Genomic DNA, 19,435 nt, shown 5'->3' on the forward strand with positions numbered 1-19,435 from the left:
CTCTGGGGCTCAGATTTGACATGTTTGGCAGAGAGGGACAGGGTATAGACTAATTTATATGGCAATCATGGAGGCAATTCTCAACTGGGAACTGCGAGTCCTTCTTTTACTTTTGATACAAAAAAGTAGTCAGCTCAAAAGCCAGTTGGCTCATTTTGCTGCTTAGCAGCTTATAATAGTTTCAATAATCTGTGCTGTAGGAAGAATTGGTATGGTTACTTTCCTCCTGAATGAAATGCTAACTTAGGGGTATTCCTCACCCCCCCCCCCCCCTACAGAGTTTCTCAGTTTTCATTAATACTCTTAAATGGAGACGGAAACTCAAAGGGTTGGCCTTAGCCTGTATACAGATGCCTCCTACCCTCGCAAAAAAATAAAAAGGGGAAGTTTCTCTCCAAGATTTAGTTCTTAGGGAAGGAGGCAGTTGCACATGGGTTAGGGTTGCTTAGGAACATAATGAAACAACTAGCCAGGGCTTAAATGCTGATCGTCTTCCCTTAAGTGGAACATTTTAGTTGCCATGCCACAGTGTCTTTTCTTCATCTTTACTGTTCAAATAATTTTGCATATTTGTTTTTCTAAAAATGATCTAATGTGGGCTGATGAGGTCTGAAACAAATAAATTATAGCCTGGATTATACCAGTTACTGCTAAAGAGGGTTTATTATGCCCTGATTGAGATGGCAGATTTGAATACAAAACCTGGTGTATGTTTTGTTCTTATTTGAGCTGTACAGGCCAACCACACTTCAATTTACTTAATTACAGTGTTTTCTGCCCTTTTTCTTAAAATTCTGGTCCTTTTTTCCTTTTGCAGGGCTTAATTGGAAGCCTTGATGATGCATTCTTTTTGGGTGTGTCTGGTTCCAAGTGTTCTGTTCATGCTGACTCTGTGCCAGGAATTCTTTTTGCAAGTTTTGAAATGATGCTGGCTGTCATTGCTCCACTTATGCTTTTATCTGCTTGGTGAGGGAAAGTTTTCAGTTATCAATTTAGCTTGCTTAGTTAGGTGTACTTATTAAATTATAATTATGTTATGCTGTTTTAAGTGTCATTTGTAACTTTTTTTAGGGTAGATCAAATGAACATTCTTGGAGCATTGGTAAGATGTCACTTTTCAGTGATTATAAGTTATGACGTGTTTTTCAAAAGAGATTGTGTGACAGCGTTTGTATTATTCCTACCATTAATACTATATAACTATCATTATTGTTATTATTATTGTTATTATTATCATTATTACTATTGTTAAGTCTGGTTGTAAATTCAATCATGTTGTTGGTTCCTTTTGCCATGTAATAGTTGATTATCAAGTCTGCATTGACAGTAAAGATAGCAAAAGATATACTGATACTTATTTTTGTAAACATTGTAGATTATTTATCTCCTTTGGCCAATATTTGTATATTATCCTCTTACTCACTGGATACGTGGAGAAGGATGGCTCCATCAGCACTTTGGAATTGTGGATCAGTCTGGAAGTTTGACAATACATGCCTCCACAGGTAATCCCTGGAGGACTTAATACATGGATAGTTAACCGTTTACGCCCTAATATCAGTATGCATATTCTCTATTCTTTTCTCTATAAATTTCCTAAGGTGCTAAGTAGGAGAATTTGTTGAACAATCAAGAGTCTCTTTAGTTGGTGATTATCTCCTTTATTCTTGTGACCTTAATGCATGATTCAGGGATGATATTGTAAGGAGAAATTAGATGCTAGTCACTCTTAAGAGTCAAAGGATTCAAGAGCTTTTTCATTTGGTGATCATTTCCTTTATTCTCATGACCTTAATGTGTGATTCAGGGGTGATATTGTAAGGAGAAGTTAGATGCTGGTCACTGTTAAGGGTCAAAGGGTTGATGAAAAATCTGATATTTCTACTTTTGACAGGTTCCTCAGCACTTGTTTTCACTAAGGTCTTTAATGGGGTTCATGAAAACCAGACACACAAACAAGACCACAAGAAAGAGCATGTGCACTTTTTAAATGTATACCTTCTAGCTGGGGGTCTGGTTACTTCTCTAGGATGGTAAGCTTTCTTTTTTAGTTGATTATTTTTTATCATTTTGATCAGCTTTGTAAATTTGGAATGAATGTTTTATTTTCTTATCAAGACAGGTCTATCAATTGACATGACAAAACTTTTTTGGTGTAAATTTGGATGTAGGGCTGTTATGGGGGGAGGGGCTTGTTTTGGTTTGACCCCATTAACTTCACTGTATGTTGGAACTATTTTTCTTAGCACAGCATAGCATGTGATCAAATCTCATGTTAATTCTACACTTGAGCTGGTAGGTGGCTCACTAACGCCACCTCCTCCCCCCCATAGGTGTGATGCCAGTCCAGTTCAGGTTACTTCCTCCTCCCCTGATATTTTCTCAGGCTTCTTTGACAGTTCAACATTGTCTATATATGTTCCTGAGTGGGAAGACACTTTTTGAAAATAAAGTTGTTAAGAGTTTTCTTTGTTGATATTTTTACCATTGTTACCCCTTGACACCTTAACATCAGTATGCATATTCTCCATACTGTTCTGTTTACATTGCCTAAGGTGCTGACAAGGAGAATTTGTTAAAAGATCAAGTGCTTCTTTAGTTGGGGATTATTTCCTTTATTTTCAGGACTTAAATGTTTAATTCAGGGGTGGTAATGTATGGAGAAATTAGATGCTAGTCACTGTTAACTGTCAAAGGGTTTATGACTTTTTTACATCCATTTGTTTCATTAGGTATTGCACAAATGTTGGATCTGTGCATAAATTCAATAGTGCTGCAATACTTTCATTGGTCAATTCTGACCTCTCTGTCTGTGCATCTTTATTGAGCTGGTTGATTGTGATGTATCTCACCAAAAAAAATTACAGGATGACTGATCTTTTACAAGGCATCATAGTTGGTCTTGTAGGTAAGGTTCTTAAGAAGTGCAGATCAATGTCAGTATTTGAGCAACTACACACCTACCCCTCCCCTGACCCAACCACAGTCAACTGATAACAAGCTTGGGTTAATTTTAAGTTAGGGGAGGGGTTGGTGCACACATTCTTAGATACTGACAGTGATCAATGTCCCACATCACCCCATACTTGTAAAAAGGTAAAGTCTCCAGCTGAAGTTCTGTAGTTCATTTAGCTTGAAGGAACTAGAAATATTGTAACTACCCCCCTGAATGGGATACTAGTCCATCACAGGTTACCCAAAGGCATTTTGTACCCTTTTGAAATTCAGTTTTTTTTTTAATTCCATTCTTTTCTCCAAAAATATTGTTTGCCCTTTGAAAGGCACACCCCCTCAGAACTTAAGCTGACTCTTTGTTCTCAAGGGTTAGTACCTGTTGTTTGGTCTTTTGATGAGTCATGAATTTTTTTTCCTGTTATTTTTACAGCTTTTTTTCTTGTTGTGTTTTAGGTGTGAGTGCATCTTCTGGTTCAATAGAACTGTGGGCTTCGATGATTATTGGACTTATTGTTGGTGTGATATCATCAGTTGTTTCATGGTCTGTACAGAAATACCAACCTTTATGGACCAGTACGGGTATGCATGATATCACTTATATTCATGGTGTTCCGGGCATCCTCGGGGCAGTAACAGGTAAAACATCTCAAAAATAACTATTAAATCGTGTAGGTATGAACTCTATAATGTTCATTTACCATATTCACATGATAATAATGGCAAATGTTGAATTTATTTAGCTGGTCTGTTCACAAAATCCTCAAAGGATGTGGCAAGTGAAAATGGTGCTTTCTATTCCAATGGTGCTCAACTGGGTGTTCAGTTGTTAGGTGTGGTCGTTACAACCACGTGGTCTGTACTATGGACTTACTTATTGATTTGGCTCATAAGAATAACAGTGAGTACGATATTCTCTTCTTCTTTGCTTTAATTGGTGGGTGGAAAATCCTTCGATACTGATAAATTTTTAAAAGGAGATATGTTGATTGAGACATCGCCGACTATTGGCTGGGTGTCAGCCGACCACTGGCCGACTATCAGTCGATCATGAGCCGATTCTCCATCGACCATCGGCCGACTTATTGACCAATGTAATGATATAACCTCGATTTTGTTTCAGGTCGGACTGAACTCAGGTAACACAAACAAAATGTTTGGCGCGTGTGATACCGCGAAAAGTTTACCGTCATCCGTGGTGAACAGTGAGAGGGAAGTGCTTCGCAAGAAACTCTTCAAGGTGGCTGCTAAAGGAGATTTACAGGAATTGGATAACTTGCTTGTTCAGCAAGTGTCTTTTGGCGTACAAGACTTTGATAAACGAACGCCACTGTGAGTAAAGCAAAAACTGAATTTAATGTTTCGCAAATTAACGGAAATAGTACTTTTCAACCATTCTCCTGCTGAAGGAAAAAAAACAAACAAACATGATATCAATTGTTACTTTTCTTATAAAAAAATATTTGGAAAATAAATCTTTTTCGCGCGGTTTCATGTTTCTGCTGGTGGAATGTATGCAATTTTAAGAAAACTCTGGCGTTTGTCATATTTTTTATCTGCTAAATTGTTTTGTAGTCACGTGGCCTGCATGTGTGGTAATCTCAACTGTGTAAAGTTCCTTCTTCGGCAGCCTGGTGTGGATATTCACGCAAGGGACCGCTGGAAAGCGTCACCGCTGTCTGGTAAACTACTTTTGAAAAACAGAAAGTGTATATTATAGCTGTCAGTTGGGAGGGAAAGAATTAGAACTAATTAACTCTCGGTCAGTCGCTTCAAGTTGCCAAACGACATTACAAAGCAACTTTATCAGCACTTCAAATTTAGGTTTTATTGTTTTTACTGTAGAATATAAACAGTTTATATTCTCTCGGTTTTACTTCAATACGCGCTGTGCTGGGAGTAGCAGGTGACGGGTCATTATTTTATCGCCTGGGGGGAAGGGGCTGAATGATTCAGGTTGTGTTTCTGTAATTTTCTTATGATACCCCTTCCTCCCTCCTTCCCTCCCCCCCCCCCCCCCCCAATTCATTATTGAACTCTGTTGGCGACAGCTGATCCTGCTCGGTTCCCTCTCAAAATCATGTGATTCCCCAAAATCTTCCGCCCACCCCCCACTTCGACGAAAAGCAATGTCTGGTCTCTCCCTTGACTCACGTTATCTTAGCCAATCTGATGCAAACTTGTAACTGATGGCGCCTAGGTTGTTTCAAATTTTCCCGCGCTTCAGATTGATTGGTTTCTTGTGCTTGTGATGATTTCCTATCATTTGATTGGCCATTGATCGCAGCTAGGGTAACGACCTTTAGGTAGCTAATCTATAACGGGGTGTTTTCAATAACAGCGTGATTTTTTACTCTTCCCTCTGCATTCCTTCTACAGAAGCTGTACAATTCGGTCATGATCAGGTGGTGCAGTGTCTGTTACGTCACGGAGCGGGATGGTGTGAAGATGGAGTGGGGGACTTGCTCTGCAGCGCTATAGGTATGGTTTGTTCTTACATGAAGAGTTATTTGGCATCAGGCCTTTTCCGGAGCCGACATAGGAGAAGGTTGAAGGAAGAAGGAAGCTGCCGTAAGCAGATTACCTTTGCCAAATTGCATGCCATGAAATGATTCTTGTAGACCCTCAGAGACCACAATTCTATTCTGACATAAAAAGGCTAGGGGACTTAAATGCAAGACAAAGAGTTGTATGTAACCATTAAATTGCTCAAAGTGTGTCAATTTTTCCTCTTTAATTTTAAGTGAAAAACGATGTGGAGGAGCTTCAACGCCTTGTGTCTCTTGGCGTGGATGTGAATGCGCCAAATGAAGAGGGTAGCACTGCTCTTCATGTTGCAGCTGCCGTTGGGAGTCGAGGAGTAGTACAGTACCTCACTGATAACAAAGCTGATATCAACGCGGTTGACTCGCTTGGAAATACGCCTTTGAATGTGAGCGATCTGTCTCAGTGATTACTCTTATTTATTGCCCCCTAACAAAAATGACAGGAACGATCGCGGATTGTTCCTCTCTGACATTATCCATAAGTGTGGAGTAGAAGAAGAATAAGCTGGCTTGAATGCGCACGCGCTCAGGCGCTCCTTCTTTTGCCGTCTTTGGGGGGGATACGCTCAGGCGAATTGAAGTAGGGGACTGGGTGGAATGGGGGTTAGGTTTTAGTGAGAGGGGTTTACCCCTACCACTCCAAATAACTGTTTTGTTACACGTAAAGTATTGAGATTTTTCAGGGTTGTCTTTTGAAACCTTTGCCAATTGTCCACATTTTTAAACGTCATTATTCCTCTCTGGGATATTCTTTCCCCTCTTGTATTTTAATGTTATCTCTGAAGGCAATCCTTATTTTTGCAAACATTTCTCAATATTGCAACGTAGCGCAGTAGATCTCTAGTTATACCTTTCACACTAAGGAGTCTGTGGGATCCCATGCAGATTCTTCAGTGCTGTCAGACGAGCTAACATATTTTTACATGATAGTAAGAATGAAGTTTTTGTGGAAACGAAGACATTCTTTTTTTCGCTCTCATATTCCAGTATTCCAATATGCACGAGCACCGCGCAGTTAGCCAGTTACTAGAGGGTTTGGGCGCCAGGCGATTGTCACATCATTACAGTATGCACGAAGTCTGTGAAGTGGCGAGCACAGGCAACCTACAGATGTTGAGGCACATGGTTCATAATGGTGCTACGGTGTGTTACAGGGACTTCAACAAACGGACGCCGCTGTAAGTTTTTCAGTGATACGGATGTTAATTTGATCTCATGCTGTTAAGGCTGTTGTGGCTTCTACATCCATGACATTCATTCTCTGTATGATAGACAGCACAAAAAGTCCTGATCACTAAACTTCCATGAAAAGACACACAAGAGTGTTAAATGTAAAGTATATTAGGCCAGATGAAGTGATTTGGGGAAGGCACAAAATAATACTCGCGGAGAATCCATCAGGACCGGGAGTACGCTTTTACATGGAGGGTAGGGGTCCTACAGTTGTTTTAATGGCCATAAGAGGAAATCGTAAGGTCCTTACTTCCCTTTCCCCACCCCCCCCCCCCCCTTACCGTAGTACTGCGTTAACTCCAATACAGCAAAGATTTTCGGACAAATTCCTCGTTATAACAAAATGTGTTTGTAATTCAGCCCCAACCTAAGTTTAATGTAACTGTCGATGTGAAGCCCTCAACGTAAGATCAAGCGACCATCATCGGCAAGCATGATCGCTGTCACTTGCGCATGTGCAATTCAGCTTGATTGGGTGATTGTCATTTAAGAGCTAGTAGTAACTTTTTGGGAAAAATATAATCAAAAAGCAATTTACTTTTGGGGAAGAAAGACTTGAGATTCTGTGGCTAAAAACCTGTGACTGAAAATCTTTGACTGTAAATCTGTTCTTATTTGGTGTAACTATGTATATGACAAGTTTGGAGATTGACTCTAAACAACTGTACACCCATATCGAAGGTATAAACATCCAATTATGTTCGGTAGGTTGTGTTATGCGATAGTTACATATTCATGCATCGTTAAAGTTGATTTTCTCTTTTTCTAAAGTCATGTCAGTGCAGCTGAGGGTCATTTGGATGTGGTTAAATTTCTTCTTTTACAACCAGGAATAAACATCAATGCCAGAGACACAAACGATTTTTCTCCTCTTCTTGGTAACGTATTTAGTTTGTTCTTGCTTCTTTGGGTGATTCTTATTAATTAGTTGCATTTTTAAGAAGTTGGCGATCTAACTTGTGTGTGATCCGAGGGCGAAGTTCAGCCGGGGTGGCTTTAAGATGTACTGTTAACCTAACTTCACTTGTGGCCGATCACACAGCGCAGGTCACGTGGTCATGATGGTCCAATCCAAATCACAAAGCACAATGAGCCAATCAAAACTCGCAGCAAGCGTGCAGTTCGCGAAAAGAGCGAAAAGTCGAGTGAGTCAGCATTGAAATTTAAATCAAATCGGATTATAGGGCATGTTCCGTTTACTGCACGAATCCTATCGTTATCTTTTACCAATGCGATTTTAGATCTAATGATTGCCAAAACGTTTTGTAATTTCCTTCCCTTTTATCGTCAAAATATGACTTGATTTTCTCTCCTCGTTTCCTCAACTTCCTCTCCGTCTAAATCTGACGGTTTCCTTGGTTTGTCCCAAATGATAGTCGATTTCAGGTTTTGACATTTAAAATTCCTTGGAAGTTTTCATTAATGAATCAAGGGAAGGTTTTCTCTTTTTCGACCAACTTTTCTAGGCGATCTGAAAAAACTTGGCCAAGGGAATTGAATTGAACAATTTAGCACAACATCTGCGCTTGTCACAACCAATTATGTGGTAAATTATTTGACAAGGTGTTTGACGTGAATTTTTATCATCAATGTATGAAATTTCCACTTTGATTCTGATCTGTCGCGCACCATACTGCCAATGGAGGGTGGAATATAAATAAGGAAAGCAAAAGTGAAAACTTGAGCGTGGATCTGCGGGACGCCATTAAAAAAAACGGTTCAACGAAATTATGAAAAATAGGCAACCACGATGAAGGCCTTTTTCCGCCCATGCTAAAACTCTAAAGAACTTTCTCACACTATTTATAAATAACTGTAAACAAAACACTTTACTCATCGCCTTTTCACCAACCAATTATGTGGTAACTTATATGACAAGGTGTTTGACACGAATTTTTGTCATCAATGTATAAAATATCCCACTTTGATTCTGATCTGTTGCGCACCATACTGCCAATGGAACGTGGAATACAGCTAGGGAAAGAAAAAGTGAAAACTTGAGCGTGTATCTGCGGAACGCCATTCAAAAAAACTATTCAACGAAATTATGAAAAATAGGCAACCACAATTAAGGCCTTTTTCCGTCCATGCTAAAACTCTTCGAAAATTTCTCACATTATTTATAAATCACTGTAAACAAAACACTTTACTCATCACCTGTTCACCCCAAATCTGGTTTGGTCGTCTTTCAGACTGAATTCTCGTAGAAAAAGCCCCGAAAAGATTAATATTACTGTGATGATAAAAAAACGGTTTAAAAATATTAGCTTTGCTTTAGAGAAAAATAATTTAAGAAAGTACCGTGGGGTTATGCTTGCTTTCCGTTGCATGATGTGTGCCGTAGATGTTACCATGGGATTCTCATCATCATGACAATGTGCGAATTAAGTTTACTGTTTCTAGTATGCATTTTATGCGAACGGAAAAAGAAAATGAAGGTATCAAACGTGAGTGTAGTTGCTATTTGAGGGATTGGTAGGACGTTGCGCACGAGTGGCATTGGAAGCTTTATATGTGGAACCAAAAGTTACGTTAAAGGTCACTGAGGGACAGGGTGAAAAATAGCGTACCTCAATCTATCGTAGTACAATAGTTCAATTCAAAGCTACGAAATTCACTAAAACGACGTTGAAATTAATTCTGCAATAAAACGGAAATAGAGTTATGTGTTCAAAATTCAGGCGTTAATTGGTAGGATGTCTCAGTCGCTTTGGTTCCATCGCATCTTTAACTCGCGGAAAAAGTCTCTTGAATCAATAGTTTCGGTCCTCTGAAAATACTCCCTTTTAGATTTCCAAGTGTTACATTTGATATTACTGTAGGTAGGATATTTCAGTTGTGCTGATCTCTTAAACGAGTGTCTAGGAAAGAGACTGTACCCATATCCTCTTTCTTGAAAACACTTTTTAAAGGGAACTTTGTTTGTCAGTCGTTCTTTCTCGCCATACATCATTGCCCTTTGTCAGTGTTCGGATCGAGGAAATTAATCCCACGCGTAGAAAGTGATAAAAAATAAAGAGTAGTTTAAGAAGGTAGGATAGAAGAGGAACTCGCTTAAATGAACTTGGCTTCGACGGCTCCAGACACGGACTGGTTGAAGACCTACCCTGTGCTCGGTTATGATGTTGAAAGCAAAGCAGAGAACGACAATTACATTTGAACAAGCTACCTTTCTGTGAGTTGGTTATTCTTTATTTCAACCTTTTTTTACCACTTTGCACCATGATGATCAGTGAAAATACATCCCTTACCGCCCATTCCGCACGCCTGGTGCCCACGGAGTATTTCTACCCAGTCGAACCAATATTTACTTGGATTTTAACTGACGCGGCTACATTTTCAGGCTCGATCGTAATCTCCGCTATTGCTTGCCCATTCACCATTCTCTTAAACATTCTTGTGGTCTATGCAGTGAAGACTAGAAAAACATTGCAGAATAATTCGAATATTTTGTTGTCCAGTTTAGCGGTGGCAGATCTTTTGGTTAGGTTTATCTCATTTCCCTTGTCGATCGCTCTAGATGCGTTACTTCTCCAGAGGAAGATCGGCTTGTTTCTTTGCAGTATAGCGCTTGCAAATCAAATGGTGCTGTACATTTCTGCTTGTTGTTCTTTGTACCATTTGACTGTGATTGCATGGGAAAGGTATGTGGCGATAAGAAAGTGGAAGGATTATAAAGTGATCGTCACCACCAAGCGCGTCACCTGGTGTTTGGCAATTTCTTGGGTGCTCTGCCTTCTGAAAACCGTACTGGTGCGTGTATTAATCGCGTCTGGTGTGAACTACAAGTACGTGCAATTCGTGGACATGATCGTTTCCATTCCCATCATGTTCGCCATAGTTCTGATCGTCTATTTCTACTTAATGGTTTACATTGGTATGCGCCAACGAAAACTAACTGACATCCGTGGAGATGCGGTGCGGGCTAAACTAAAGATGGAAAAGCGCATAGCCATAACTGCAGCAACATTAACTCTTGTTTTGCTTTTCTCTTACCTTCCATCCACCGTCGTCATTATTGGAGGCAGGAAAGTGCCGTTCTTACGAACAAGCACGGTTTTCCGTTGGACGGAGTTACTGACTCAGCTGAATTCTCTTTTGAATCCACTCCTGTATTGCTTCGTACTCAACCGCCAATTCAGAGGCGAGGTGGTGAAGATGGTGAAGAGATATAGGGAAGACCAGAGGGAGCCACCCACTCCCAAGCAGAGTCGTCACAGCAGGCGACGCATGGGTCATGAAAATATGGATGATCTTCAAGAGGAGGAAGAAGCAAAACGAGAAGAGGACCCCCAGGTTAAGTCAGGATCCTGTGGCTCGACTATGGCTGATGAAACGAGGTGCCAGGGACCTCGTGAAGCACTGCAGGTTACATCTTCGTCAGGTTCGTCCACTGGCGCAGAAAATATCATCACCTATGTTGATATTCACCCACTTAAGTCTTTCAGTCGAAGACTGTTGGAGGGAAGTACAGACAAATATGCGCAATCAAAGTGTTCCGTAAATGACGACCGACACTCTCTCTACGATGAAAATGACGATCGTGGAAAGTCGATGAAGATAACTCAAGAACATAGGCAGTCACCAAATCCCACACAAGAATGTCTTGACCAGCAAAGTATCGACAGTGAAAATCGAAACGATCCAATCATGGAGGAACTGGAAGATGGAATAGGAGAGATCCTGGAGAAAAGATCTTTTGCTTTGGTCATAGTCAGCGATGATGGTTGTCTGGGACCTCTTGGATCTTTGTCGTCCTCTTCGCTTTCCAGTGAAGGAAACTTCGTCATCTGTGCCAATACTCTACAGCTACAAGAAGAGGCCAAAGAGGAAATCAACCATTTTAAATGTTCCCTTCCTGGTAGCTGCAACGCTTTCCAGAATGAAGATGTTCTTTTGGAAATTGTTGAAGGGAAGCATGGTTCTCACGAAGGAGTGACGAAATTACCCGAGGGATCTGAACAGTCGGGAAACTACAATACAGAGCACGAAGGAGTGACGAAATTACCTGAGGGATCTGAACAGTCGGGAAACTACAATACAGAGCAAGATGATACTGATGAAACTTGCTTTTAGAATCGGCAGTGCGAATTTCGCTAAAGCAAGGAATAGACATGAGGTGAACAGTAGTATACCCTCTGATTAAAAATATTTGTTGAGGCCAGTCAATGTTTGGGTAACACCGTGGGACCAAGTGTTTTTATTCAGTGATTCTTTTTCGATTATGGGTCCTTAACAAGAATTCCGCTTCGTTCCGTAATCCCATTTTTATTTTAGATAAATCATTGTTGCTTAGATCTTAGCACTTGCTCAAGTTGGGGTGAAGAATTTGATTCAGACTCTTGAAAAAGAGAAAGTATCGTCGTTACGTGGGTACTCGAATGGCCTTAACAAAAGCAACGACAACACGTACTCATTGGTACTGCATGTAAGAAATCTTAGCAAAGAGGCTTATTATCCAACTGATTATTTCACGAAAAGTTTATTATCTTGATAATATCTATGTCGGCACGCACAAACTTCGTTTTAAAATCTGTACAAAAATACTTTGCAAAGCATTTAAATTTCGTGACGAGGTAGGAATTTTTTTTGAAGTCTTATAGATCCCGCGGAGGAGTACTAATCAACATTTTGCGAGCAATTTTTCTAAAGTTTTGAGCAGCTGTGTAACACAAATGAATGAAAGCGGAACCGATTAAAGAGGAACGTACTTACTGAATTTCAAAAGCACGGTTTTCTCTGCGCTTAAAATTATGTGAAAATTATTTTTACTTAAGCGCTCTGCGAGTTGCTTCAGCAAGTCACAAATTGCCGTCTGGGCTACCAACGGACATGCATTGAATGCAAAAGGCGTAGGCAAATTTTAAGAACTAACCAAAAAACATATGAAAATAGTTTGCTAGAGGAATGAAATTTTTCTTATAGTTTTCAAATGCTTTTCCCTCAGGTAATTTCGTTACTCTTCCGTTTCTCTTGGGGGGGGGGGGGGGAGGGTAAGGCTACACATAGGCAACTCAAAACGAGAATGTAAGAAAAGCAAACAAAGCAAGAGAGATTGACACGCATGCGGACTAAAGGAAAAGCATTTGAATGAAAATGTACATAAATTTATCCATATTAATGTCTTATGCCATGAACATTATAAAGAATATTATGTTAGCTCGAAGTTATAAGTGTTCATTTCCATTGGTGAGAGAAACATTTTACAAACGAGCGCAACAAGAATTGAGAAATATTTTGCTGGGTATTACAAAGGGAAAATTAACTTCCTTTCTTCGCGCTGTCGTGTAATGATATGTTCTTTTTTTACGTGATATAGACACTAGTCTAAGTGGCTTGTGCAGTGGAAAAGTATTTATTATTCTTATGGGTGGCTTGAAAATACGCGGCTTTGTTAGTACTGGTGTCCAAATGAGCTGGGATTGGCCAACCCTTTCAACAACCAAGATCGTGGCCGTGCGAACAACTTCCCCCATAAGGGACCTGGTACTTGATTGACAAATCCCAGCGTTCATTCAGACGCCAGTATTAGCAAAGTCGCTTATTATTAGGATCGTAATGTTGTTGTAATGTTGTTGAAGTTTCACCTTGGTGTTTGTGAATTATTTAAAGTATCATTAAAATTTTGAATAATCGTGTAATGTATATTACTACAGAAAGTCGGTCAGTTAAGAGAAATGAAACCCAAAAGGAGAGGACGGCTCGATAATGATTGGATTGGCCATCCTAGGTTCGAGGCCTCCTCTCTGCGCCTGGACCTCCCTTGCTTTAAACCTCAGAAAACGAAGCCAAGTATTTCGAGGCTATTTTCTCATTCTTTACCATCAAATACTTTGCCAATATGCTATAACTTTGCCAAAATGTTATGGATGGAGAGAGCTCTGATGAGAGTAAACTGTCCTACATGTCCTGATAACTCGACCACATCAGTTCCATTGAACCTGGACCATTTGATTGCGAAAGTATCGCGGAATTCTTGCGAGCAAACAATCAGGCCGCAGTGTTTCCCCAAAAAATTCACCCGCCAGTGCGCGTTGTGCCCTCGGTATAATGTAGGTACCACTTATTTTCCACGCTCAACAACTTTTTTGCGTCTATGCTTTGAGTTTTGATTCTTTTAACGCGTTGACGGTCCGTGGTGTGATTGGCTAGATGTGCCCGCTTCGACAATAGTCACAAGAAAACTGTGTCTCCTGTTTGCATTGCTTGTTTGAACTGATTAGCGTTATATTTATGCATCCGTGCAGACGCCATCGTGAATGGCCATCATGGGGTGGTGCAATACTTGAAGGCATGTGGAGGTACCATAAGTGAATGCAAGTTGGCCTCTCTGATGACAAGCACTGCCAGCACCGGTGATACAAGGACCATGAAACGTTTAATAAGATGGGCCGGTCACGTGAACGTGTCTGACTTTAACGGACAGACCGCGCTCCACATGGCAGCGATGTGCGGGAGGCTCAATGTCGTTAATTTGTTGCTGAAGGAAGGTGCAGGTCAGTTATAAACGATTTTTCAGCAAGAATAGGGGGTGCACACGAACGTTGTAACTGTAAACTAGAATTTAGAGGAAAGGAATGAAACGAACTCAAATCGTCTCATCGTGGCACTTAAAGGCGGTGGATATTCTTACTTAACAATAAAATAAGCGTATTTTTGCTTGGAATGTTTACGTTGTGCCATTTGAAGGGTTTTTGACGGATGCTCATCTTTGTGCACAGTAAAATAAAAAGCCCTCTAAATTCAAACAGTCAAATGTCAAAAATGGCAAACTGTCACACCGTCTGTTTGGGTTCCCTGTGGTAAGAGAGAATCGAGGCGGAACAAAGATTGTTGAGAGTTGTGAAGATTGAAACTTCTTGCGCATGACGGACTTTCACGGTGCACAACCGTGAGGAGGCGTGAACGGATCATGGTCGTAGTGACCAGCACCCGGAATAAAGTATCAGATCAAACAGTTGTCGAGTTGAGCTACATTATGAATAGTTGGAAATCAGTTTCACCGAGTACTGAACACAAACTTCGGTCTTCGAAGAGATCGATTTAGTTGTTACTAATTAAGGGAAAAAAGGACTAAAAGACAAAGGGGTGGCGAAAATTCTGGCTGAAATGAACTTGACGAATTGAGACTTGTTTTTCTGTAAGATGCACAAATCCTACCGTAGCCATACTATTTTATACCTGTTTTACTTTCAGATGCAACACTCGTCAATCGTTATGGGCAGATTCCGTTGCAGGTAAGGCACCTTGGCCATAGTGGTATGGTTCCTTAAATAAATTTCAATTAAACTCCTCGCCACAAATATCATTTCATTTTCGTTTTTTCATCCGTTTCACACAGATAGCAACAGCTAATGGCTATAAAGCGGTTGAAAAGGAACTTCGGAAACAACTTAAGGTACGAAAACCTCAAGATACTGAGAGTGGTACCACCTTGTCCTGATAGGGCTGGGCGTGGTTGTTAAAGATAAATTGTGTTCGGGTTTGAACGTCACTGGAAAGATAGTGAACACTGTAAAATCAGGGTAGACCAATTTTCGGTTGAGTATCGAATAGAGCAACGATTACTGATTGTGCTTTACATCGCTCTGTGATTGGTCCATAAAACTCGCACTTCTCTTTCAACTAATCAGATGCGAAACTAAAAACCAGTCACGACGTGGTCACCCGCGTTTTCCCGCGCTCTAGGCAATTTAGTTATTTTTCGTTTGTGTTCTCATTAGCTCCTAAAGGTGTTTTCCTTTCTCCTGATTGGCTGTTGAGATTTTTACGACACTTTTAAGTTGAAAAGCGCTCAATCCTATGGGTTTACAATGGTTTTGCTGTACCTCTGTAGGTACAAGACTCGTGTCACCCTCTCGACCAATCAGATGCAAAACTAAACCAATCCAGAGAGGGTCATGTGAGGGAGGTATGTCAGTCCTGACTATCAAATGATGGAAAGAGGTCGCGCTTCCAAAAGCATTTTATTGCAAAACTTTAGAATCAATCAAACTAAAAATAAGCAACGCAGAGTTAAGCATAGTGTTTTATTTATCTCAATAGTGGCCATGCGTTATCATTATCATTGTGCCTGACAGCTCTCCGACGATTTTTTTAAAATTGGTTTTAATTTCTTTCTTCGCAGCTCACTGAAGAAATTATTCTCACCGACCAGGTTACCACAATAACATGCTACAGCCCTGAAGCAAGAAGGCGAGGAAGGAAATCTAAACCTGATCGGCCACAATACAGTTACTCAAAGCGCCCGTCTCGGTCCTCAACAGAAAACTCCCTGGAACTCCAGCAGTATTGCGAGCATAGTGTTAATAGTATTCACACGTCTCGGGAACTAATCAACCCGGCAAACGTACGGGCACCGTTAAAAGGAAATGACATCTCGCAGTTACCAATTCTAAATGTAAATACACACGCAATTTCTGGTCTTACTGCACAAGCACGAGAGATGACAGGGGGACAGCCAGATTATGTTTGATGCTGGAGAGAAATCGATCGGTAAAGCGTTTTCCAAAAGGAAAAATCAAGTACCTGTGACTCCTTGAAAGTACCCCACAGGTAGTTAGGCAGCAAAGAGGAATGTACAAGTCAAAGGCCACGAAAAAACTGCTTCTTCATGCAAGAAGAGCTTTTGCTAGAATTGCATTCAAGCAAACAAGATCCTTGCTAGGCAATCCTCTGTTGAAACTCCCAAAGTTGATGCGAAGGGTTCCCGAAACGTCTTATCGAATCAAAAATTAGCTTGAGCGTCGAAAAGGTCACCTTCCCATACAACCGATGCTTTCTGACCATCAAAACCTGCCTGCGCGAAATTGTTCACTTTCTGACATGTCGAGATGTCAAGATCCATGATGACCACAAAGTACAGATAAGTTTGTCTTCTGTCCCTTAGTGGCTGTAGAATCGATTTGTTTGAATGGTACATTTTTCTTCATTTAGTCATCAAACAGACCTCCTGGTTCTTCAGCATCTGAGTCATCAACTTTTTCATCTTTGGTTTTTTTCCTTTGGAATTTACTTTGCCTTTCTAAAATCTTGAAGACAGAAACAAAATATAAACATTTAAATAACATACAATTTACAGAATTGAACTGACAAAAATTCAAGAATGATTTTTAAAACAGAATATTGTTGTACACAATGTTTTAAATTTATTTAAAGGGCAAAATCAGCTACAAATTTTTGAAAAAGATTTAGTTTTAGCATCATCGCCCTATTTTTTAAATTTATAAACTGAGGGAAAATCAGTTTTGTATAGTAAGAGTAATATTTAATTTTCTTTTATAATTTAAAATCTTGATTAATCTTTAACTCCCAAGATCTGATCGTTCATTCTCCCCTCTAGGTGCTTTCTTGTAAATTGGTTACAAGAATTTGGTGTTAGATCAAGGTCACAACTTCTACCTGATGAGTTTGAATATTCTCATGACCTTTTTGCCAAATTACGTATGGATATTATACTGAGAAGTTTCATGTTGATCACTTCTTGGAGTTAAAGGGTTAAGGAGATGTAAATTGTAGTTTTGCATTGGCAAAGATTTTACAAGATAATTTGGTTGTATTAACTGAGTTGATAATGAAAATTGGCCACTGTAAAGAGTTTTCAAAGCTGACATTTTGACCATCAGCCCTTTGTTACAAGGTTAGCCCTTCCCCATTTATGCTGTTGAAGGGCTAACACTCAAACTGCTAGCTTTAGCAACTCGCTATGGTAACCACTTTCCATTATCAACTCAGTTGGTAAAACCAAATCATCAGATTAGAGATGGTTTAGTAAGTGGTATTACTTCAAGTAACTAGCTCTGTCTATACGTAATAAACATTCTAAAGAATTTGCAATTGTCAATAGCCAAAAGACAACAAAATGCCTTATCCTATTCTTGATGTTTATTTTCTTTCAAACTGTCTTATTTAATACTCAGAAATGATTCAATGGTGCAGAGAAGTATATATCTTAAATCTCCTAAGGATTATTAAAAGCAGGTAAAGTAATTCCTCCAATAAACTTCCTGAAAGCTCATTAGAGCATGAACAGTTGATTTGGAAAGGATTAGGAATTTGAAAGCAAATTTGCTATATTCAGAGAGGAAGATCACCCAGTATACCTACATCTATTGCATTTTGCCAACTGCTAAATTCGCCCAAACTAGTGACATGTCAGCTAGTGACTAACCATGTATGTCTTTGGCTGTTATTTTTACAAAGATTTCCTCTGCTTGAGGTACATTTGTCTACACAAGTTTTAGAAGATAAAGCTTTCAATACAGAAATGAAAAGTAATCATTTGTGACAATACTTTGTCATAAGTGTCCTTCTTGATCTTCCATGTGGCATTCTTGAAATATTCTAAGTTCTCCTCTGTAAAGTCAACTTCTTGTGTCTTTCTTTTTTGGCCTGTAAATAATTATAGTATTTACAATTCAAATCAGAACCCTTAAAGAACTTGATTGAAACAAAAGTATCTAGGGAAGAATTGGGGTGAAACTTTGAATGTACCAGACAACATTGGGAATAAATGACTGGAAATATATGGAAATCATATATGTGAACTGTGGTTTAAAAATGGATTTGAAAGGGATCTTTGTGGTAATGAACACCACTTACGCAATAGTGAAAATATTGCCTACAGAAAAATTCAGACTTGAATGGGATTTGAACCCATGACCTCTGCAATACTGGTGCAGTGCTCTACCAACTTTGCTTTCACTTCTGCTTAAGTGGTGTTCATTACTGCGAAGATTGCTTTCAAATTCTCTGTTGGCGTTGGTGACATATTGTGAGGTTCTCAATAAGATTTGACCTAAGCCTCTGTCCAAACTGAGGTGGTGTCAAGTTCCTCCCACTCCACTCTCTCAGAGCCATCTTCCGCTGTTGCAACATTTAGGTGTCTCCGACCCTGTGCAACTGATATTTCTACAAGTTTATCACAGGGCAAGGGGTAATATGTGGACTCCAACTTAAAATATAATAGTATGGTGGTCAGCAAAATCAAATCGGTTTATAGTTACCATCGCATAAAAGCTGAATTAAGGAAGTTTCCAAGGGTTGTAGTAGTGCTACTGTGCGGTAACATACACATGGCCTCTAAGAAAAGACCATGGATGTTTGGTCATGAAAATTTGAGAAAAGCATGAAAAATAGTATCAAAACTTGTAAAACAATGTAGTCTAATTTATTTTTAGAGCTAAAGAGGCTAAGAACACAATAAGAAACTGTATAGTGCCTAATGAAACTTCTCTCTCTTGCAAAAGCTTGTGATTTGTCACACAACTTTGTGATACATTCTGCCCTTACATAAACACTGTGTTCCTAAAGGATCTTCGTGAAAGGAAACAACGAGAGAACAATTTTAATACTCCATTTTAAAAACGAGATCCAAAGCTGTATTACTTCAGTACCTGATGATAACTGCAAGCCTCTTACTTCACGTGCGCGTGATTGTTTCTGTTTGTTTCCTCTCGAAGTTCTTTTCTGCTTCTTAGCGAGTTGTTTCTCCTTCTGTTTTTGAGATCTTGATACTCCTTCCCCGATCACAAGATCAAGGCCTTTACGAACCAATTTGGAAGACATTTTCGTGGTAATTTTAACTCTATACTTATCGGTAGATTTCCTCAGCCATGCTTGGAAGAAATTAGGACATTTATTTCACTCGTCTGCGATGTCATTCCCAGACTCACCCAGACTTATGAACTTTGAGGTCTGATTGG

The 19,435-nt window shown here is 39.7% G+C and overlaps 3 protein-coding genes across 4 annotated transcripts in view; 2 read left to right on the plus strand and 1 right to left on the minus strand.

Moving 5' to 3' along the window:
• LOC113674203 (uncharacterized) overlaps window positions 1-18,264 on the plus strand; it is a 20,406-nt gene extending 2,142 nt beyond the window's left edge. The window contains exons 3-20 of one of the 2 annotated variants that reach the window (XM_089183871.1): window positions 818-966; window positions 1,072-1,102; window positions 1,376-1,505; window positions 1,895-2,033; window positions 2,733-2,908; window positions 3,409-3,591; window positions 3,696-3,853; window positions 4,076-4,284; window positions 4,528-4,634; window positions 5,332-5,433; window positions 5,697-5,884; window positions 6,486-6,676; window positions 7,503-7,609; window positions 13,979-14,227; window positions 14,928-14,968; window positions 15,073-15,129; window positions 15,568-15,642; window positions 15,859-18,264. In XM_089183871.1, the coding sequence (XP_089039997.1) occupies window positions 818-966; window positions 1,072-1,102; window positions 1,376-1,505; window positions 1,895-2,033; window positions 2,733-2,908; window positions 3,409-3,591; window positions 3,696-3,853; window positions 4,076-4,284; window positions 4,528-4,634; window positions 5,332-5,433; window positions 5,697-5,884; window positions 6,486-6,676; window positions 7,503-7,609; window positions 13,979-14,227; window positions 14,928-14,968; window positions 15,073-15,129; window positions 15,568-15,642; window positions 15,859-16,206 (2,640 nt within the window). In that variant the 3' untranslated portion in view covers window positions 16,207-18,264. The remainder of the gene's footprint in view (window positions 1-817; window positions 967-1,071; window positions 1,103-1,375; window positions 1,506-1,894; window positions 2,034-2,732; window positions 2,909-3,408; window positions 3,592-3,695; window positions 3,854-4,075; window positions 4,285-4,527; window positions 4,635-5,331; window positions 5,434-5,696; window positions 5,885-6,485; window positions 6,677-7,502; window positions 7,610-13,978; window positions 14,228-14,927; window positions 14,969-15,072; window positions 15,130-15,567; window positions 15,643-15,858) is intronic. The other variant, XM_089183872.1, reaches the window with a different exon arrangement.
• LOC113674201 (uncharacterized) lies at window positions 9,809-11,952 on the plus strand. The gene has a single exon (XM_027190674.2). The coding sequence runs from the start codon at window positions 9,954-9,956 to the stop codon at window positions 11,805-11,807; it is 1,854 nt and encodes a 617-aa protein (XP_027046475.2). The 5' UTR covers window positions 9,809-9,953; the 3' UTR covers window positions 11,808-11,952.
• On the minus strand, window positions 15,679-19,418 carry LOC113674202 (uncharacterized). Its single transcript, XM_027190675.2, has 3 exons — window positions 19,127-19,418; window positions 18,025-18,122; window positions 15,679-16,762 (listed from the first exon to the last, which is right to left on the minus strand). Exons 1-3 carry the CDS (start codon window positions 19,296-19,298, stop codon window positions 16,664-16,666), a joined length of 369 nt encoding a protein of 122 aa, XP_027046476.2. The 5' UTR covers window positions 19,299-19,418; the 3' UTR covers window positions 15,679-16,663.
• Between the last annotated feature and the right edge of the window lie 17 nt (window positions 19,419-19,435).

Source organism: Pocillopora damicornis, chromosome 10, assembly GCF_964200805.1.
Source record: "Pocillopora damicornis chromosome 10, jaPocDami1.2, whole genome shotgun sequence".
NCBI classification, from domain to species: domain Eukaryota; kingdom Metazoa; phylum Cnidaria; class Anthozoa; order Scleractinia; family Pocilloporidae; genus Pocillopora; species Pocillopora damicornis.